Source organism: Rhipicephalus sanguineus, chromosome 4 (genome assembly GCF_013339695.2).
Source record: "Rhipicephalus sanguineus isolate Rsan-2018 chromosome 4, BIME_Rsan_1.4, whole genome shotgun sequence".
NCBI lineage: Eukaryota > Metazoa > Arthropoda > Arachnida > Ixodida > Ixodidae > Rhipicephalus > Rhipicephalus sanguineus.
In genome coordinates, this window is record NC_051179.1 from 134402860 (window position 1) to 134426038 (window position 23179).

The window sequence follows — 23179 nt, forward strand, 5'->3', positions numbered from 1 at the left end:
TGCTACCTTATAGGCACGTTTCAGAGTAGTGTCTAGCGTTACCTTTGCACCAGGGCTGCGCGCGTCTTTTACAGTAACGTGCAATGATGATCCGCTTGTTGTTGAGATAAGCAAGGCGCGCTGTTCGCCCTAGTGCACAAGGGCAGCTTGCAGGTTGCTATTGCTCTCCTCACTACGCTTACAATGAAAATTTATTCACCGATGAGTGCAAAACCTGATGTAATGGGCGTATCAGCTTGGCTTTCTACATTCAGGTCACTGGTTTCACTAAGTGTCGTAGCTTCACGCTCAATGTACAAACTGCGCACCAGGCCAGCATGTGCCGACGACAAGTTAATTACCGTGGTATAAATTGTCATGCAGCATCTCTATATGGCGATAATTCATCATTTTAGCACTGCTTTAAACATTAAGCCTTACATGTGTTTGCAAGGTGAGACTCCATGGGAGGCTCAAGCTTGCGCTTCTCTTTACCGCATAATTAGCTTGTAATGCTTGTAATGTTCTTCATGCGAAAGCGTCCATATTGCGCTGCTTCGCATTCTCTCAATCTCTCGCTTCGTTTAAGACATCACTACAGAAGTGTTCTATTCACAGGCAACTGCTTCCATAATGGCTTTGTACTTGAGGCAGTGTGTAGGATAGTAGAGTAGATACGTTCTCTACCGCCAGAGACACAAACAAGCAAAACGATGTACTTATATCGTTTAGTCCGGCACAACCGTGTAAAGATTTATATCCGTACCAGATATTTAGTGTTTCGTGTACATGGAGCGTTGCATTGTTTGCAGAGTATCGTGCACGTTTTGCCACGTTCTAGTGTACATTTGTATTATGATCTTCCTACTAGGTCGCGATAACTCTCACGCGAGGTGCTTTTTTTTCTGCACAGTTAGCTCGCCGGTACGACAATGAATAAATGCACGTTCGTTTGTTTGCATTGCTTTGCTTCCTTCGCGCATGGTAATTTTTAACTGCCGCCTTGGCCCTTCTGAAGAGGCTTCGGGTATTGTAAATATCGAAGTGCAAGAGTTTGATTCTGGGAATCAAACTCTTACAAGTCGGTGTGAATTCACATTCGACCATGAACTCAGCGACGTTCTTTATCAAGTATAGACCGGTATTCAAGGTTGTGCCGGCAGCCATTTTACTCTACCCGCTGTAGCTATTAGGCTGTCGTCTATCTAGCCAGTCTCATGCAGAAAGCTTCAAGCGTGTTTAGTTGGACGCCACTTGATCGGTGTGATAACCGCAGGACACCACGTCCCGCGACACTACGCTGGAGCTGCGAGACACCACCACAGGGTCCACGACCTACTCCAAGGTAGTGTCCACGTCCAAGTACTCCACCACCGCCAAGACCACAGGGCTGACCACCTCGGCTCTGTGAGTGCGGTTGCGCCACTGTAGTGAAAGATTCGTTGTGACGTGTCTTGCGTTTTAAACGACTACAAAAGCGCAGTATCTGTATGGAGCTGGGGCAGTATTCACGAAGCCTTTAGTTCGTAAGTGCTCTTTCCCACTGGCTGGCAGGCTTCGTTAGTGATGTGCCCCACATCAAGATTGGTTCGAAATTTCTCTTGAGAACGATTCTATAGCACAAGAAGTTTGCGTGAATACGGGCCCAGCGTATTTTCTTTAGATTGGACGACACGCAGGTGCCTTTTCTTCTTCCTTTCTGAAAATTGAGATACCATCGGTTTTCGATGCAGTCGGTACGTCACCCTGCAATGTTTAATGACAGCGCTTATTTTCTTTTATCGGAGAAAAATAGAAATGCATTTTAGCAGTGTTAAGTTAAGAATGACGTAATAATATTCTGGCAGGTACCACCCCACTAGCGCCAATAAAATAAACTTGGCAGCTGCAACTTCTTCATTCATCGTTATTAAACTGCCCGTGCTTGACAAAGATGTGTGTGTAGCCATACCGGTAATATAGATGCAGTAAATATTTATGGCCCACTCTTATAAGGGATATAATAGACCTGTTTAATAATTGCGGAGTTAGCTTTCCGGCGAAGCAGTTAGCCCAGCTAATGGCGGCTAGTCAGTTCTGCAAATGGCATGTTCAAGCGCGTCGGCATCAGAAATAACTAATTAGCGCAAAAAAAAACGATCAACGTGAAGACAACAGACAGGACGCGGCGCTTGTCCGCTGTCTTTTTTGCGCTAATTACTTACGCCTGAAGCCAATACGCACCCACTAGCCAAACTCGCTTCTCTTATAATGTTCAAGCGCAGTTTGCTTGCGCTATGACGCCGGAAATGTAGATTGAGCTATCTTGATATAAACACACATAATATAGGCACGCCCCAGCACGTGCAACTAGAACGTCCTCTTGCCTTGAAGCAGAACAGGGGCCGCCATTAATTGGGCGAATATGCAGCGCAGGGAAGCGCACTTGCGGAATATGCGCAGGCATATATATTCGACTTTGCCAATTGCTGCCTTTCAACGCACTTTTCTGTCATGAAGACAAAGATATTTTTACATGCTTCAGGTTAGGTGTCCACTTTATACAACTGTTATTGATTACAAGAAAGCGAGATGCCGGGTCTATTGTGAGCGAACTTTTTCACAACCCTTCAGCTCTATACACTCTTAATCAGGTCCCGCCTAAAGTGCCAGATCGAGCCAGGAAACTGGACAGTTTTCGTCTTGTTTCCTGGGTTTAGGCAGCGTTTAACCAGCGCCTGATTAAGAGTGTATAGCGAAAGAAGCAAATAAAGGTTTTCTAACAAATTCAGCTGTACCGCGCCAGAAGCGCTCGCACACACAAATTGTTTTTCTTATTTTTCCACATTCCGTTAGATTGCGTGTTAGCCACTCGCGATGTGCCTAGTTCGAGCTGACGAGATTAGGCGGTTGGCAAAAACACAGTTACAATCAGAGAGCCTTACAAATATAAATCATTGCAAAGAGCACGGCAAGACGAGCACGGCATGACAAAAAAAAAAAAACAACAAAGCGTAAAACACGTAGTACGTACACCCCGTGTCCTTGCGCTGCGTTTTAACATGAACCCAAAGCAGCTCGCCCTGTCGCTACATTATGTCACTTTTGTAAAATGGTCACGTCCGCCCACCTTTGCAAGAAGAACGTAAGCTTAAGATATTGCTAAAATGCCATTTTCTCCGTTGCCGATGATCTGTATGTCATTAGCAAGGTTTAGAATATGGTTTGTAGCGTTTCCCTTGCTTGGGTGCGTACGCCATTTTCCAACTATAGAAAGTTCTTGCCGAAGAGGTTTGCGTATAACTTATGCGCAGTCGCGTCAAGCTCTAACGCAAGGCTTCGCGTACTCTATTCTAAAACTGACTATTAGCGAAAGTGGGTAGGCGATTGCTTGTAGTATTTATGAACGAACGAAAAATGTAGAAGTGTAGCAAGCCCAACTTTTCTTTTTCACCATGTTTCTGTGAGGTTGTGCACAAAGGCCCGGCTGCTCCATAAACCCGTATCGCAAGTCCTCAAAACATCTTCGTAATATTGTCTAGCTGGCTCGTCCTTAAGTATTTTTCGGTGACACGAGAGCCGTGCAATTTATTGAATTATTAACCAGTGCTGGCCCTTGCAGCGTTAGGCCTTGTGGCTATTTTGTCGTCTTTTCACTGCTTGTGAGCTGTGTGTGTAGTAAAAGAATAGCAACTATCCCGGCGGCACACAATGCTTTAAGAGCATAGTGAAAATTAAATACAGGGAACGAAATAAATGAACGTGATATTGGAATAGGTTAACTTGTAAGGAGATCACAAACATTCTGATGTGGACACAAGCACTCGAGTGCCGCTTCTGGAGAGCTTCAAAAATATATGCAGATGCTGCGAATAGGTCTGTGATGTCCAGAAGAAACATTTCCAGCTATTTAAATAGTAATGAAGAACCGTTGACTGATCACATTTCTTAGAGTGCTAATTTGAATTTGAAACAATGCTGTCATACATGGCAGGCGCGAGAGCGGCAGCGGTGGCACGGCTGACACCAAGAGCCAGTCAAGCGGCACATCGTACTGGTGGTTCGTGGTTGGCGCCGTTCCGGTGGCCACATTCCTGCTCGTCACCATACCCATCGCCGCTTTCCTCAAGAGCTTCGTGGGTGAGTGCGGAAGAGGCGTTCCTAGTTAGCGGCATTACTTTCATTCACGCGGTACGACTGTCTGGAAAGATTTCACAGTTGAGGCGCTCACCCATAGCGGGCGCGCAGTTCATAATACGATCATCACACCTACGAGCAAACGTTTCGGCGTGTGAGTAGTTGACATGTCTATAGCGTGCAAATAAAAGGAATAAGTTCGTTTTATTGGCTCACCTATTGTCGGCGTCGCCAACGAAGAATTAGGCCTCTTCAAGTCTGGCCTTTAGTATTGATCCTGAAAAAAAGTACCGTTCAAGAGTCAGTGAGGAGTGTTGCACAAAACCCCATAACATTTCCACGACAGCTGTCAGCTGTGAGCCATAGGGGAATGTTCACTGAGTGATTTGAGTTAATTAATCAACAAAGTATTACAGAGCGTGGCCTGAGAGCAGCGCAATGCAACGATGTGAGTGGAAACCCATGGTCATCAAAGAGATATCCGAGCATCTATCTATCTATCTATCTATCTATCTATCTATCTATCTATCTATCTATCTATCTATCTATCTATCTATCTATCTATCTATCTATCTATCTATCTATCTATCTATCTATCTATCTATCTATCTATCTATCTATCTATCTATCTATCTATCTATCTATCTATCTATCTATCTATCTATCTATCTATCTATCTATCTATCTATCTACGTCTGGGTACTTCGTCTCGTTAACTTTGGTATATACCGAATTTGGTATAGGAGGTCATGAGTGTAGGACAAAGAAAGAAATCCAGGCCGGCCCGGCACGCGCAGCACAGTGACACCAAAAGCTGGAAGAGCTGCCTTTCTAGAGCCCGTTGTAAACACTTTCGGGGCAACTGCTACATGGCCAGTAGTGAAGTACAGATTTTTGTACGCTGTTTAAGCACCGGCGTGGCTCTGTGATAGAACGCATGACGGTCACGCAGTGGGCCCGGGTTCAAATCCCGTTCGATCATGGTTAATTTTTTTTTCATGAAGCGTGATAGCGGTTGCGGACACAGGTGGTAGCAGACAACTACTCCACTAAAATCAGCTGTAGTTGATCTTTCAGCAGCGTTCTCTGTAACAAATATCAAAAGGTCTTGACATGAACAACGTGATATGCATTTCGCGCGCGTCATGAAACCCTTTTCTCCCGTCACGTGGGGCGCATACCCACATACCACGGCCCGTCTGCGCGCATGCGCCATACGTGATTCAGAGTTATTATCAACCCAGGAACGGCAAAAATATGCATCCAAAACGTTCGTAAGACACTTTGCGTACATTAAACGAAATAAAAAGTTCCCTTCGGCATAGATGGCGAATTTAATGTAGCAGACAAACGCTGCCAGAAGTGCTGCAACGGCCTTTAACCAGCGACCACGCAGTACAGATCGTAATAAATGTATTACGTCAATGGTTTCCTGGTGGTTGCAGTGCTTGTAAATGTCAGTTTTGGCTTCAGTGTTTGCCATACGCTTTTAAAAAAAAAATGTAATAAACACTACACCTGTATTCCTGTGACTCGGCACGCTAAAGTACAGCGTTTCTCATGCTTGTAGAAGTACGCCAACGAACGCTGCTTAAATTTCGTTTCGATAAACGTGACGTTGGTGCTGTAACGTTAGTGCCGAACGTCGGCGACGAGCTACGCTTTAGACGCCAGCGTAGTCGGCATGCGTGGTAAGCTCACAATACGCAGACAACTGCTGAATTTTCATAAAGACGTCGATCTACCTCGTACGACCCAAAACCCAAAACGTTCGAACTCGAAAAATGCGGCACATGCAGCCACTCTGTGACTGCTGCGAATGAAATCGATTCCCACAGTTGGTGGGATCTGCCCTAATTTTTATAGGTCGTTGCGTCGTAACTGTCTTGTGGCGGTATCTTGACCGCTTGTGATCAAGCTACCCTTGTTGAGTCATTTTCACTTTTGTTATTAAAGTTCTTACCGCTTGGTCGGTGGTACATATATACTTGTGCTATCATTCTGCCTTACCCTTCGGGCTGACCTGCGCAGAGTCCCTTCGTTTTATTACGTGTATGTGGAACGCAATTAACTGACGGCGCACGGGAAACCTAAACACTGGTATGGTGCCTTTCACTATAACTGCCAAATCCTTGAGCTAAAATGGCGTTGCATCTTGTCCCTCTCGATCCAGGGTTCGACAGAGTACGAATATGCGAGAGCCGAGCATGCAGGGAAGCCGGTGAGTAGTTTATTTCGTCACGTCGCAAGTGGCGCGCTGTCGTAGGAAGGATAGAGCGCAGTCTGGCTTTGTGCGTAGTAGATCGGATGCAGCTGGCATCTGGAAAACAAAACGCCTCCAGCATATGGCGTATCATATGAACTCAGCATATACAAGGAAATGAATTCAACAAGCAATTAGGTCAGGCAAAGCATAAGTGACAATAATTGTCTTTAAGTGTAGCGTCGTAATTATGACGTCAACTTAAATGAAAAAACTGTGCACGAAAAATCACAATTTCTCTGTGTTATGGGTTCTGAACCCACAACCTTCGAATTACATGTCCGATGCTCTACCATTTGATCTATTGCTGCGCTACACTTAGACAACAATTACTGTTCCCTGTGTTTTCTTTGGTGTAATTGTGTGTTGGTTCATTTGTCTCTGACTAACAAAGGAACGAGCACGCCGAAAAAAAATGCCCTTCGATCGTTCAATCATATCGACAGCCTCACCCCAACAGACTTAATGCCTTCGGTTAACTTGCGAAGGTTTATTGGCAAGCTGCCGCCTCGTGGAAACATTACGCACCACATGACGATTTCTGGCAAAGATAGTGGTCCACACACTGTCTTGGTTACGAGCGGCACTGCCTTTCCTATCAGGCTTTTCTGTGAGATTCAATATGTGAGAATTCACTATTTATTCATCTATTTATTTATTTATTTATTTATTTATTTATTTATTTATTTATATATTTATTTATTCGATACCTGCAGTTTTGTATGTGACCATTGCAGCTGGACACTGATAGGTTCTTTTAAGATATTAGAAAAATGCATGACAATACAGCGTTGCATAGTTGAAAATTTAAGCGCGAAGGGACAAAGATAAAGACAATAAATGGACAGGACAAGCCCCTATTCATAATTAAACTTTTATTGAAGCGAACGAAACATATGCGTAAGTGATAGCAAGATATGTATGCAGACAAACATCACGTGGTCTGGAACACCAGATAATCATAGCAGGATGTACTCGAAGAACTCGAAAACGAGACGAACTACTTCGCATCAAAGCACGTGCCGAGGAATAATCATATTCTCTGTCCAACAGTGAAATGAATGGCTGACGCACACAGGCCTCTCCTATTCTTTTTCATGTGAGATGCCCCAATAATTTCTCGCGTCTTTTGGCATTTGTGCATTCAAAGGATATTATAATCAACAAATAAAGATGAATAGTGGGAGGTAATACAAAAATTAGTACTCTGATGTGTCGCTGCTAATATAATGAAACCGTGCAGAGGTTAAATGTACTGTTGACGTGAAATACGAGACCGTCGTTTTGTCGAATGTTTCTGAATGTCCCTTTCCTTGGAGCACGGTGGATGAACACAACGGTTCTTACTGTCTATATGGAGATAGTGCTACGAAACGGTGACATGCACGAGCCATTCTGGTGCAGAAGAACTGTGTTTGTTGAGCTGATGTTTCAAGTTCCTGGAAATATAAAACACGTGCAACAGTGCAGTCGTGAGGAAGAGCTGTAAGCCATCGAGTACGTCGGCATGTCTCCCCATTCGCTGCCTAGGGTTGCTCGCTATATGTTCGTGGAAGCGCTTTATTTTAGTCCGTTCTAGACAAGTCTCCATTGTTTCCAAACAATGCGCGGTGCTTCCCTATTGTCTGTATATCTTTCGACGGGCGTCTTCACCACGCGCATCTGGGACGTCCTGTTTTTTGCGTGTTTGTTTTCATTACAGTCATTGCCATCGTGCCCAAGGTATAACCTTACTCTTGTTTTTTTTTTCCTCTAATTTAGCCGCATTACACACGGGCTGACAACCACTGGTTAGAAGCAATATTAATAAATCCACGTGAACGCACCGCTTGTTGTCAGCCCCGCTTCACGGCGTTTTCCTACGGAAATTGTGAATATTCGATATTCGATGGCTATGTTTTCTTTATTTGTGTCCCTAAAACTATAGATTTGATATTTTCCATTTTTACCACCCTATCTTTCTCAATGCGAGCGCTATTTCTGACGCCATCTCTCAAGAGGACTTCACTTACCGCGAAAAGCGAGAACCCCTCTCTAATAGGCAATCACGCTGAAAAAGAAGGATGCAGCATAAAAAAAAATTGCTGTGCACTCTATGCCCTATTTCACTCAGCTCGCCTGCCCACATGCAGCTCGCTTATTCACTTTAAAGCAACACTACCTTTTTTTATGGAATACCACCTGGACCAAACGAAAAACAAAGAAGTTATATAATCTTGTACGAGCTCAGCGTCAAAGCTGACCAGTAATTCTAGTTGGTGACATTTACTAATAGTAGTTCTTGACGGATCTTCCTGTCAGCTTCTTATTTCAAGATATACATGTTGGCTTGGCCGGAGCGGGGATTTCATTGTTCCACGTTTTATCTGGGAAAAGCATGACTTATAGGTATAAAACTGCATCACAAGGTTACCTCCCGCATAAATTCCTCGCAAGCTTACCTTAAGCAAAATTTTATTTCTGTAAACCATCACGGCTATCGCTCACCCAATGTCACGTGTGGCGGACTCTTTTCCCCAAAATTTATAGCGCTTAAGCTTGTGAGCCTGTGCGCCAAGGTGTATAAGCGCCTCGATATGATGGCGGCTCTAGCGGCTCTCATTGAAAACTGCTTGCACTCGCAGCCCAGTTCTACGAGGCGATCATCGAGCGCGGACGCACGGACCCGTGCGAAGACTTCTACTCGCACGTGTGCCGCAAGTGGTCGCACAACGCGCGCATTCCCCCGTACTCGAGAAAGTTCTCGTTCGACGACTGGATCGTCTCGGACATCGAGAAGACGCTTTTCGCGGAGGTCGAAGGTAAGGCGTCCGCAACGTAGATATCTCAGCCTTCTAGCAAAGGCGTGCGCAAGGGGGGCGGGTTGTGCAGGGGAAGGGGCAGATGGCCCCTGCTTAAACATCAGAGGGCGGCGCAAAGTCGGCCCCAGACCTGTACTCCGTCGGACCTTTCCCCGTCATTCCACATAGGCTTTTTACGGTAATGGAGGCCGAAGACCTCTGGTATCGCATGCCAAGTGCTTACTTCGCGTCTTTAACACCGGGTAGCCGGGGACCAAAAGAAGGTCGTTCTGAAAAGCACACCGCTTCATTTTCATTTTTGCATCCACTGCGTACGTTATTTTCTTTTGTGCTCAATTAACCGGGTGAGGGGGGGGGGGTTGGTGCTGCTAGGAAACATGCATGCCCCCACTGCCCCCAGCTAATGGCGAACCCTGCACACGCCTATGCCTGCTAGTGCAGGTCAGGTGTCATACCACAGCTTCCTGTTTGAAGCAGTGACGTAGGCCAAAGCAATTATGGGCCATAGGCTCTATGGTAATTTCGGTGGTGACTCCTTGCCTAAGGTGGAGCATACATGCGTGCAGCTGCCTTGCTTCTAGTTCTGCCTTATAATCAGTAATGCGCATCTACACTGGAAACATATACTGCGGCGTTTTCCATATAGGCAGTCCTAGTTTTGCGTCAACAACTCATGAAGCAATCATATCACTGTAATTTTGTGGTGCAACGATCTTTTGAGCTTCGAGAATATAATACTCTTCATACTGCTCATGCGTGTTTCAATGTTCTTTTACATTTGCCTTTCCTGTAGCAACACATGGAGCGCTGCATCCTGTAAACAAACAGATCTGTGCAACTCTCCACCACTCTTGCCTACCTGCTGCTTGTCTCGGTGGTTTTATTGATACTCAATGCTTAAATACTCCGTATTTCGATATCCTGGTCATCGCGGTGCATATATATACAGATTGCCTGAGTATATTTTTCTTGATGCGTAGTAGATCAAATGTGCCCTTGTGCGCTTTAGCAACGCAATGCAGCATGTTCGAAAATAGGGGTTGGGGTGCGTTATGCGTTTTCCTTAACGTGTTCGCTGCATGTGAAATGATCAGCACGTTATTGAGGAGTGACAGAGAATAATGTGTATTTGTCTGCAGTTAATGTGGTACCAATTGCGCGTCCCCATATGCCCTATGCGAAAAAAAAAAACATTAAAAGGTTGCGCTCTCCAGTATCTCCATTAAATTTTCCTTCGCATAATTGCAGCCAACAATAAAATTCGCATAATTGCAGTAGACGATAAAAATGCTCCTGCAAACTAATACAATTGTTATGTTTTACGTGTAAACCACCATATGAGGGAGGTGCGTTGTAGTGGTGGACCATAAGGTAATTCTGAACTCCTTAACTTTTAACACTGCCGTAAACACTTATACATACAAAATTCAGGGCAGAATACGCGTACGCGGGCAAAACATGTTGGTTTCATTAGGATTTAATTTAATTTTAGGAAAGGTGAAAGGTTTTGTGCAAAATAGAGAGATGAATTAGGGGCGTAGTGTTGGTCGGATAGAAATGCGGAATGTGAAACTTTATTCTTATTCCTCATATTTAGGTAGGCATATCTGGAACAGCATAATGTTCCAAGATCTGTTCTTTGTAATTGTCGACTGTCGATTACACGTGCACCATCAGTGTTGAACAAAAGACACCAGTGAGAATTTCACGCTGATTTTTAGGATAGTTATGTCCATGCGCAAGAATAAGTAAAAAAAATGAATGGATAATCTCCACGCGTTGATATATATATAATTAGTCTGGGCATAGCGCTTACTAACCTATGTTGGGAAAATTACGTCCATTGTTCTTATACTGTGTATATAGGGCCATTGACTGCGACCTTTCAACATACGTAATCACATTCAGATTTAGCGTAGTGTGTGCAAGCCTGCATGTACGTAATGCGTGACGTGCTTCGTACGTTAAGTTAATGCTCTCTCCTAAAGCGTTAGTTTAGCATGCGCAGCACATAAAGAGGCGACTGCCTAGGCATGAAACTGTCATGTCTTCTAGTGTTGCCCCGCAACACCTAGAGACAAGGTCGTTTGATAGGTAATATCACGGCCACAGTAATAGCATAGTCAGCACAAGATTTAGGAATGTGCATGTAGTATACTTCTACCTAGACACCATTCTCGCTATATGTATATTAACTGCAAGCACGCGCGCTGGGAATCTTGAGACCAGCACGAACATTTTCTCCAGGTATACAAATATGATAAAACGTCTTCGAATGACATTGCTGGGGAATAAATACAAAGCGTTCAGTATCCTTTAACGGTGCTTCTCCCGTATTTCAGCTTCGATCACGGAGCAAGGACAGATCATGAACCAAATGACTCACATTCCTGTCCGGAAGTTCGAGGCAATCTTCGCAGCATGTCAGAACGCAGGTAAGGGAAAACGCTGGGACGCACATTTTGTTTAGGCGCTAGGTTTCTTATTCCATCTTCTTCCAAAGCGTTGCTTCCACCAAATGAGGCGAGATCGTCACCTCGAGCTAATTATCACAGCGGAAACGTACATCTGGTATGAAGGGACCGGTCAGTTGCTGCGCATATCTGATAACCTATGTGGCGCGAACAAGTGAACGCAAAAAAAGAAGACCAGACACGGCGCTACTATTGAATTACATCTCTGCTACTGCTATTGGGCTCCTTTTATCGGGATAGGAATTGTATGGACACCCTCGGCGGGTTTTTGCCGTCGCCGTCACATGCAGTATAAAGTTCAAGTTGGTAACATCGCCCCCCCCCCCCCCCGCGCATCGTATGTTCTACCGCGGGTAAGAGCGCGCGAACGGGGGGCGATGAACGCGGCGGAAGCAGCGATCAAACAAGCCGGCCCATTTCCGTCGCTCGCAAGGCGCATGCGATAACATAATCCTGCTCGGGAGGCCTGCCATCAAAGTAGAGAGGAAACGCCCCACCCGTCTTGAACGAGAATCAAAAGACGCGAAGGGAGAGGAGGGAGGGGGTTCGCTCGAGCAGCAACTTAGAACTTCGATTGTAAGGGTGCGGTCGCAATCGCTTGCGCGCGTGCTATCTCGGCAGCCGTCAGCGGGCGGCCAGTACACCCGTCTACGTGCTGCGCTCTCAGCACGAGGAGACTGTGCGGCAAGAGCATCACTCCCTGGAGCGGCGCTATCCTCTCACACCAGCGTTTTGTAGAGTCACGCGAGATCGGATCCTAAAGATTTAGCTGCCAGCCTCACTTCCTATAACGTTGCAATTTGTTGCTATCGCATTTATTGCTTCGCCCTTGCGGTGAAACTGTGACTTTTTTGTATGAATATTGGTCGGACGGTGCCTCATTATAATATTAAGGAACCCTCGTCCTGTCGGGAAAATGGGGGCAAGGGAAGCTTTGTGTGCGAGTGCCTCGTACTACTTTCTTTCTTTCTTTCTTTCTTTCTTTCTTTCTTTCTTTCTTTCTTTCTTTCTTTCTTTCTTTCTTTCTTTCTTTCTTTCTTTCTTTCTTTCTTTCGCATTGTGTAAGGCGCCCTACTAACTGTTTTCTTCCTCCATGCTGGGAATTGGACCTTAATTTGGGTGCTGTATGGAAATGTATGTGTACATATACATTTCCATACAGCACCCAAATACAAGCCACTGCACAGGCAAATACCTTGCGTAAATAGTGCTTTCTCTTTGTAGCAAACACATAAATGAATGTTTTTGGGGGTTTTTTCTTTGCTGCACGCTGTTGCTGCTTCTAGCGCCTTCATTACCTGTTTTAACGTTTCCCGAGGCCGGTGTTTGTAGTAATATGGTGACGCAGTTTGTTAAGGCCAAAGCCTTAACTGTCTCGTTTCCCGGCCCTTTGAGTGACCCACGGCAGGTGACTGAAGTCGTAAAAAACACGCGTGACCTACGTTACTCATGACGTCATGGTGTGACGTCAGCGTGTGCCATGATCATGACGTCAAAGAACGTCGAAATGTGTGGATAAATGTTACCATGACGTCATATGACGAAATCATTTGGTCAAATGTGGGCTGATCACGGAGGCAGCGCAACACCACATAGGGTGCAGAAAGCTTGAGCGGCAGGAGGGAGGGGGAGGGGGAATACAATCGACTGAGCACGTACATATTCGCAAGTATAGTGGTCTTCTATTGCACAACCTAATGCATTACAAAAGTGTATAGCAGGCTTTCGCCTTCAAGCGATGCAGTGTTTGTAACGTGCCGCAGAACCTTTATTATTTATTTGTTTTTGCTCCTGGCCGCAGTTTGGTCCTTTGTTTTTATTTTGCCCAGATCATAGCCGACCTTTAGGCGTGAAATATTGCTTAAGATCAAAGTTTTCATCGTGTGCAATCTTCGCCGCAGAACGCAACAGCAGCATGGAGGACATCAAAAAGATGCCACGCATCCTGGGACTGGAGCACTTTCCGTCACTAGACCCTGAAGGCGACCCTAAGATCTCCGTGATCGCCGCTAAGCTGGCCAAGAACTTCGGCCTTTTCCCGCTTGTCAAAGTCCAGATGAGAGTAGACCCCAATGACTACTCTAAGGTCATCATCTACGTGAGTACATGAAACACGCACTTGGAGTGTTTTCCCAAATGCTGCGCGAAGCACCGCACTCGTCTTCCTAATTGCATCATCACATATCGTTTGTAATTGCCCGGGTAATTGACGATTGAAGAGGCAAACTGAACTAGCAGCTGTGGGATCTTGTTCAATGAGAAGGTGAACTTGCGGAAATGAGTGAAGTGATGTTTTCACGTCGTTTTTAGATATATTTGAACATTTTTTTTGTGGGTCCTATTTCTGGTAGTTCTAATTACGTCGTTCATTTTACAGTAATATTCAATAAATCTCGCAGTGCGTTTGTTTGCTTAATTTGTCAGGTACGTTCGCATACTTGTCTCACTGCCAGCCGGCTGCAAGAACAATGAGCGAAAGATGCAACCGATAATATTGCAAGTAGTTGAATGACGAGCAGCAAAGGGGCCAGTATTAATCAGTCATCGAGAGATATAAAATTGTCGATTAGTGCAACATAATACCCTTTTTTAAGTGATATCTTGAAAGGAAAAGACTGGTGTTTTGAGAGAAACAACCAATTACGTGCAAATGCAAAATCAAATAATAAAATTATGCGTTGAAAAGCAAGTATTTAAACTGTTGCATGTTACATAGGCTCTTTGGACACTGTTCATCGATCTCTGGCTGAAAAATAACTGCGCAATGGCTCCGACGAATTGTAGTATGCAGTGCATGCTTCAGTAGAAATGCAGTGCTGTTGCTTTTAGAATAACGACCTCTGCTGTTAGCGATGCATTAAAGGGACACTAAAGAGAAGAAAGATTCTTTTTATATCAGTAAATTACTCTTTCACAATACCAAAATCATCTTCATGCTTGCCCCGAGATGACTGAAAAGCAAGAAAACGTGCAAGAAGGAAATGCAGGTGGCGACGCCACCTTGAAATTCCCTCACCAAACCTCGTGACGTCATATGTTTTGACGGCATCTTTTAGGTCCTACGTAGATCATAATCAGTAAAAATAACATACATTGTCCTCTGAGGGGCCCATAGACTTAACATAGCAAGTTTCAGAAAATTTAGTGGGGCCAATGTCACCAAAATACGAAAAATACACGTTGAAGTCCGTGACGTCTCGTGCGGGATCTCGCCGCGAAATTTGGAAATGAATATGTGACCTTGATTTTTCACTCTGTTAATGAACTCATGATGGTGAAATTAACAACATTAAGAGTTCTCAGAGTAGAGTTTATCAATATAGATCTATTCGTTTCATCACTTTAGTTTCCTTTTAAATAGATATTCCTATTCTCGGTGAGCTTAGGCTTGAAGCTCACGTGTGTTCCTCCAAGGTTGAAAGTTTTATTGTGACAGAACATGTTTTAGGTGACAGCCACGTTTTATTTATTTATTTAGTCATATTGCTACCCCCCACGTGAGGGTCGTTACCCTCATTTGAGGGTAGCTTTATTGTGGTGTATACCTGCTTTGACAATTGATGCAGCGCACGTGCTTTTTTTTTAGTTGATGTCACTTGGCGTTTATTGGACATTTAGGGTCTAAGAGCAGTTGAACGACCGGTGTACAGTCATCGGCGTGTCCACCAAAACGCTAAAATAGCACTTATTCTGTTCTACTGTACGTTACGAGACAAACTAACCTTCTAGTGTGTGTGCTGAGGAAACGCGCATATTTGAGCGAGCCACCTCTTCTTATTTATTGTTTCTTTCCTTTCAGTTGGACGAACCAGAGACAACGGCGCTACCCAAGTTCATTCTCTCGACCACGGAATCTTCAAATTGGCTTCGACAAAGTGTCTGTGACGCCATGCTGTCCGTGTATGGTATCGTACCGACGAATGACCAATGGGACACACTGTGCGACAACATTCAGGCCTTCGACATTGAACTCATAAAGGTGCGTGCGGCTCAGATAAGAGTGACGCTGGCCGACTCGCTCGTCTTTTGGCTTATGGATTTTATTACACATTAAGCGCATGCTATTCGTATTGCTCTAGGTTTGTTTAATCCCAAATATTCTGCCGCAGTCGATTGCGCTTATAGGTGTCGGCGCTTAGGTTAGTCCACCTGTTAAATTACAATTCTTGATTTGTGCGACATGTTTGCATGAGCGCATATAGGAATTTTGTAGTCTTTGTCTTCCAGATTATAATAAGTGGTAAACAGTCCACCGCGGTGGTACAGTTGTTACGGTTCATATCTTAAAGCAAAAAGGCTCACTACGGGAAAAAGGACATAAGAAGGGAGGAACCGACGACACAAAGCGCACACTCACAACTGAAAGATTTATTGCTTGAACAGAAAATATATCTAAACTTGACGCTCGACTAATTCCCGCGCATGCGCATCGTCGGCAAGGCAAAAGGCAAAAACCAGAACAAAAACACGCCTCCTTCACCTATGGTCATAGGCGTGCGCAGGGGGGGGAGCAAGGGGGTGAGAAAGGGGGGGGGGCGCAAAGTCAGCCCTATACATTGTAGGGGGGGCGAGAAGAGGGGCGCAAAGGCAGCCGCATACATTGACATAATCGGGAGGGGGGCGCTGCGACGAACCTTCGCCCCCCCCCCCCCCCCCCCCTTAACGGGGAACCCTGCGCACGCTTATGCCTATGGTGCTCACCTTCGGGTCAGCAGCCGAACACCTACGGTGTTCGGCTGCTGACCCGAAGGTCATAGGTTTGATCCCGGTCGTGGCGGTCGCATTTCGGTGGAGGTGAAATGGCAGAGGCCCGTGTTCACATAAAAGTACGCCAGATGGTCGAAATTTCTGGGGCCTCCCACTACGGTGCGCTTCATAATGATATCGAGGTTTTAGCACCTAAATCACTAGATATTATTATTACGGGTGTGCGAATAGTAAAATTTCATTTGGAATCGAATTCGAATCGAATAGTGCGGAATAGGGGACAAACGTTTGTAATATCTAATCGAATATAGAATACAAAATATTTTATTGAAAATTCGGAGAAAGAACTAAGAAATTAAAGCTGCTCGTTCCCTCAAGCACATAACGCGGTGAGTGACTGCTACCGAATGACTACAAATTGTCATACAGAAACACTAGCTACTCCACATGACCTTGTTTCAGGTCAAGACTTGGCTAGCAGAGTTGGGTACGGCAGCCAGTTTTTTTCCCGCTATGGTCGCGCAGTACGGCTCATCTGACAACGGTAATGTTGTGCTTCATGGTCATGAGTGCTTGGGGCAGGCCTGTAGCCAGGAATTTTTTTTTTTTTTTTTGGGGGGGGGGGAGGGTTGGGGGCACTTGCTGAAAACCTGGGCTATTTGAGAAAAACACCTATTTTCATTATTTATTTTTGGTAAAAACACCTACTTCACCAAAACTTCGAGGAGGAGCCCGGGCCCCTGGACCCCCCCCCCCCCCTTCCCGTGGCTACGGGCCTCGCTAGGGGCCAAACATCTTCGGTCGCCCGTTCACAGCAGCGTTTTAACTGCGCTTCGAAAGCATGGGAGTTTCTGAACGAGCGGTGTGGAACGGCAGTGGCGACTGCACCACGTGAACAGGTTTTCACATGTGAAGCCAATCACCGAGGGTTTCGCGGGCCAAAGTAGGGACGTTTTAGGGCGCTTGCGACATTCGCGACTGAACTAAGGAAGAAGTCCGTGCCTTCGTTTAGGGAAGCGAAGTTGTGAAGGGCTTCACAGTTTTCTCGTGTTTTTTTTTTCTTTTTTTTACTTGCGGAAGTGACATAATCTCCTTGAAAATAAACATGCGCTCGCTTTTGAACAAGCATATCGGTGAAGTTTTAACGAAAGGCCTTTTGTAAGGTCGGTAGCATTAGTTTTAGCCACCCCACCCTAACAAAGTTTCATCATTGGCCTTTGTCCTATCGAATTAATCGAAACTTCGAATACTAGCTATTCGACAGTCGAATTGAATTCTTCGATTAGTTATTATTCGATTCTATTTCGATTCTATTTCTATCCCTAATGATTATTAAGTTGGAAACACGTTACAAACGATAATATTACTCGAAGTCTGTTCAACAAAAACATCCTAGTACGGCGCGAAGATGGCTCGTTTCCCAAGTGCGTCTGCGCTCGTGGTAACTCAAAATAGTTTAGCCACCTGTGGAACGCTAGCCCGCCTTCGTCGCTCATATTTTCTTGCCTTTTTGCAGAGGCTGAGGTACGCTGAAGGTCACCGCGCTGGCATGTACTACGACAAAAAAGTGCTGAAGCTGAAAGACCTTGACAACTCGTTTTACGTAAGTGTGCTTGTTGTTAGTCATCGCATTGCGTAGTGTTGTCATCCTGATGCACTTCTCTGTACGATAACGCATGCTAGTGCCGCATGGAAAACACACGTGTGTGTTTATACATTATCCAGTCATATAGTATGTTTATGTTATGGCAACAGATAAGTAATTTAATGGGATAAACCATGTTTATATTGAAATTATGGTTATACAGGACGCGTGTATTTCACGAGGGTATTATGTTCTCAGCACAAGAAAATTTCCAAGCGTATGCACTTGAACGAATTACAAGTGTTACATCAGCACGCCCCGCCCCCCACAAGTAAGAAGGCCCTGCAGCTGGCGACTGTAAATGGGTGTTTTCACAAGTTAGTCGGCCGCTCATACTGCTAACGAAGGCTTCCCACAGTATGTGTAGCGCTAAGAGAACGAGGACACACGTGTGCAAGCTACGAGCGTTTTTTTTTCGTGTTTATTTAATATATTGTTTGTGTCTCCTACATGGATGCGCTGGAAGCACGCATGTATTGATTTTCAGAATTACAAATTGTGCTGAAATTTGCGAAACACCTCGTTGCAATAAATTGTAAGCATTAGGTCTTTATTCGCGTGCCCGCTAATAAACCATGTGGGTGGAAGTGAGCATGTATTGAGTTCATCAGGACGAGGACATAACACTAAATTCCTGCTGAAGTGCCACTTTTCACTATTGCTCTAAATAAAGCTATTTAAAACAGGGAATTTGTAAAATAAGCATGCCTCCCGATTAAGTTGTAACACTTTCAGATGTGAATGAATTTCCACCGCTGTATCAAGAATTATTCTTGAAGGCGCCGCTCCCTAGAATTCCTTTGTGTAGTATTGGTCATTTTGTGGTATTTTGTCCTAACTGCGAATGTTAAACATATGTTGTTGTCGTTTGTCGGCAAACTCACTCATGAGTCGGCTCACTCAGACTCTGATCGGGCCGTGAGTCCGAGTGAGTCCGGGTGAGTAATATTTTGGCGAGCCTGAGTCCGAGTGGGTCCAGTTGAGAAAAGTTTAGTGAATCTTAGTGAGTCCTGTTGAAGAAAGCTTTGGTGAGTCTGAGAACGAGTGAGCCCTCAGGGCAAAATGTATTTCTTGAGTCAGTCTGAGTGAGCTCCACCTTTTATTGCTGACTTATCGGCCTATCTACTCATCTTCAGTAGTACTAACAGCTTTATATATCGGCTTACGTTTATACCCAAGTATATTCACACATACTTCAGCGCTCTAGCGTTCGTGCGCCACCTCAACATTGATCAATCAGAGGCGTGATTTGGGGTGGGGGGGGGGGATGCCATTACTTCATCCCACAAGCTCTTTCACGGGAATTTCGTGATAAAAATATCTCGTGTGCGCCATGTATTTCATAAAATTGTCCTTACTGGATTGAAACCACTGATAGGTCGTACTTGAATATACGAGATCAAAAGGCGTATGGCAGAGCACCGATTTATGTGATATTGGCGTTAAAGAGCGTTGACACCATGATTGCAAATGCTAACTTTACGCTAACGGATTCACTCAGACTCAGGTCAGGCGGTGAGTCTGTCTGAGTGAGTCCGGCTGAGCAATATGTTGGTGAGTTTTGAGTCGGAGTGAGTCCGGTTGAGAAAACGTTTAGTGAGTCTGAGTGAGTCCGGTTGAGGAAAATTTTGGTGAGTCCTAGAGAGCCCTCAGAGCAAGATATATTGAGTGAGTCTGAGTGAGCTTCAATTTTTTTACTGTGAACTTTACTGCCATCTGAACGAAAAAGGCGTGCAATAATATGCGTACTGTTATGTTTACAATTGTTTTCATACCCTATTTGGTACGCAAGCGGCTTAGGCATTGGAATTTTCGGTTGCTAAAAGTGGCAGTAAGAAAGCAAACATTTGGAAACACCCATGGCAGGACTTAAGTTTATTGTTCTGTCGCGAGCTCGTGATCAATGACGCGTTGCCACTGTATATTAGAGCTTCAGATATATCGTTTTCCATTACAGTACGGCTGATACAGCTGCACTGAACATTTTCATTCTTTATTTTTCCTGCAGTGGAATTGGATGACATTTCTCAAGACCGTATTCGAAGGATCATCCACAAGCATCGGTCCACAGACGAAAATTCTCGTCGGCAACGTGAAATACGTTTCCGGCTTGGCCCGGTTCTTGCAGAAGCAGTCCAAGTAAGCCTTAAAGAAATTGCGGAGTATTTACGTTCCTAGACCCCGGTGCGATTATAGGTCACAACGTAGTTGAAGAGCCCTTAGTAAGAATGATAAGTTGTGCTAGTTGGTTTCTGTTGAGTTTCTTGTTCGCTTTTGCAAAGGAGGACACAAATTTCACGTCCGAGCTGGCAGCAACACGCGAGCTGAAAAAGAACGTATGCAGGATCCTGAGAGATAGGTTTTTAGTCATTTACTATCCACCAGTCATTGTGAGCATGTGAATGTAAGCATAAAAACAAATGTCGTATCTCTGTTAGGCCTTCCGTGATACCCATGCGTAATCGCTTCTGTTGCAGTTTTTGTTTCATATATGTGATGCTTATATGGATGGTTCCTTCTCTCCTATTCCCGAGTTGAACGTTCGCGTTTCTCCCCTTTTGTGTCCACATTTAGACCCTTTGCACTAGCGAACAACAATCTCAGCTCCCGATTGATTCTGACGAGCTGAGTTCTTTGACGTTCACTTCATTACAATTGCAGTGGGGTTCTTATCATTTGTTTTCATAGAAATGCGGTCACTGTGGTTGGGACTCGAACCCGCGTTCTAGAGCTTGGCGACGCTATATCTTTCACGCTAAGCTACGACGGCTGGTAATATTTGAAAGAAGGCTCGTCAATCGTCTCTCTCGTAACGCTTCGCACAGCACCTATTTCATGGTGCGAAATAAAGCTAATGTCTTTTTTCGTATTTTTAGAATAAGCTGATAATGACAATTACAATATCACAAAAATATATGCCTCTTCCTTCTATACGTCACTTGTTTTCTATAAAAATGGCAATATGGTGGCAAATCTACGTAGTGAAATATGTATATTGCAAAAACCTGTTAACTGCGCTGCAGTATAAAATCGAGGACATTATCACCTAGTCAAGGAAACTTCCCAAAAGCTTTTCTTTTAGGAAGTTTGCTAAACTTCCTAAAACAGGACACCGAGAATAGGCCACACAACAGTCGGTGTGGCCACCGCCGCTTAACTACCATTTTGAAGTTCCTTAAAGCACTGCGCTTGTCGCTCTGTCTTTCTTTTTCAGTTCGTTTTTTTTTCATCACATCACTGTCTTTCATTTTCTCTCGGTTGGAATATTGGAAAGGCGATCAGTGTGTCGTTCTAACATTAATTTAAGGCTGTCGTACTCTGTTACAGTAACCAAAATTCTTATTGTTACAGTAACCAAAATTCTTAATGAAAACCAGCAGTTAATGAATATCTGCTGGTTTTTATAAAGGTTGTGTCAAACAAAGAAACAAGCCCTCGAAAGTCCCTTCCCATCTACCAATATATTGGTAGTTGCAGCTGTCGTATTCTTCTAAAAAGGCTTGATTTACGTCTACGAATGAGTTGGATAGTGAAACATTATGCTGTCCTTTTTCCCGTGTGGCTACAATTATAGCAAATACAGAAGTTCATAAGATGTCAAGCCCGTACGTCGGCAAAAAAGTGGAGCGCACTGAGACTCACTCAAGAAATACACTTGGCGCTTAGGGCTCACTCGCACCGCCACAGTGGTCTAGTGTATATGGCACTCGACTGCTGACCCGAACGTCACGGGATCGAATCCCGGCCGCGGCGGCTGCATTTTCGATGGAGGCGAAATTGTTTGAGGCCCATGTACTTAGATTTAGGTGCACGTTAAAGTACCCCAGGTGATCGAAATTTCCCGAGCCCTCCACTACGGCGTCCCTCATAATCATATCCCGATTTTGGGACGCTAAATCCGAGATAATATTTGTATTATTAGGCCTCACTCGGACTCTCACTCACCAAAATTTTCGTCAGCCGGACTCACTCGCACTCAAGCGCGCCAAGATTTTACTCACGCGGACTCACTCAGGCTCACGGTTCGATACGAGTATTAGTGAGTCTGAGTGAGTCGACTCACGAGTGACTTCGCCGACCTATTGTCAAGCCGCTTGAGCAGGCCTGTTAAGTGGACAACAGCAATAGTAGGAAATATTCTAGAGGACTCCTGCGGCTTAGCCGACTGACAACCCAACCTAAAGGAAAGCAGCGCATTCCACTTTCATTTATGTGCGTATTTGCACAGAGCTATATGTATACCATGATGCACATTATCGAATAAGTAAAAGCAGCAATGTCACAGGTCGGCAAACTCACTCATGAGTCGACTCACTCAGACTCAGATCTGGCCGTGAGCCTGAGTCTAAGTGAGCCTGGGTGAGTAATATTTTTGTGAGTCTGAGTCCGGTTGAGGAAAATATTGGTGAGTTTTAGTCTGAGTGAGCCCTAAGCGCAAAAAATATTTCTTGAGTGAGTCTGAGTGAGTTCCACCTTTTATTGCCGACCTGTGGTCCTACCTACTCATCTTCAGCATTACCATCAGCCTTATATCGGCTTACGTTTACACTCAGGTCTATTCATGCATATCTGAATGCACTAGCGTTCATGCGCCACCTAAGTATTTATTGATGAGAGGCGTGAATTTGGGGGTGGGGGGGTGGGGGGTGGTGGTCGTGAATTTACCCCCGCAAACTATTTCACGGGCAGTTCTTGATGAAAATATTTCGTGTGAGTCACATATTTTGTAAAAATGTCCTTACTGGACTGTAACCACTGATAACTCGTATTTGAAGCTACATGATCAAAAGGCCTATTTTAGGGCACAGGTTATGGGAGATATTGACGTAAAAGTGCATTGACGCCATGATCGAAAAAGCTAATTTTACGCTAACGGACTGAGTACACTCACTCAGGCACACGCAGACTCGGGTCAAAGCGTGAGTCTGAGTGAGTTCGGCTGAGTAATATGTTTGTGAGTTTGAGTCCGAGTGAGTCCGATTGAGGAAAATTTTGTGAGCGTTAGTCTGAGTGAGCCTTCAGAGCAAAAATTATTTCTTGAGTGAGACTGAGCGAACGTCAATATTCTTGCCGACGTATGTATAGGCTTCCCTCTGTACCCAAAACAATATATAATTAACCCCGCACCCTTTCATGTATTCGTTCTTTTTCAGTAGGACTGAATGTGCTATCAATCTTATCGAAATTTCCGCCT

At 44.6% G+C, this 23179-nt stretch overlaps 1 protein-coding gene across 1 annotated transcript in view; it reads left to right on the top strand.

Annotated features, from left to right (window-relative positions):
- Positions 1–2550: 2550 nt before the first annotated feature.
- LOC119390723 (neprilysin-1-like) overlaps positions 2551–23179 on the top strand; it is a 40680-nt gene continuing 20051 nt past the window's right edge. The window contains exons 1-9 of the mRNA XM_049415346.1: positions 2551–2564; positions 3953–4098; positions 6269–6316; positions 8983–9159; positions 11502–11594; positions 13535–13731; positions 15433–15612; positions 17857–17943; positions 19994–20124. Coding sequence (XP_049271303.1) covers positions 2551–2564; positions 3953–4098; positions 6269–6316; positions 8983–9159; positions 11502–11594; positions 13535–13731; positions 15433–15612; positions 17857–17943; positions 19994–20124 — 1073 coding nt within the window. The remainder of the gene's footprint in view (positions 2565–3952; positions 4099–6268; positions 6317–8982; positions 9160–11501; positions 11595–13534; positions 13732–15432; positions 15613–17856; positions 17944–19993; positions 20125–23179) is intronic.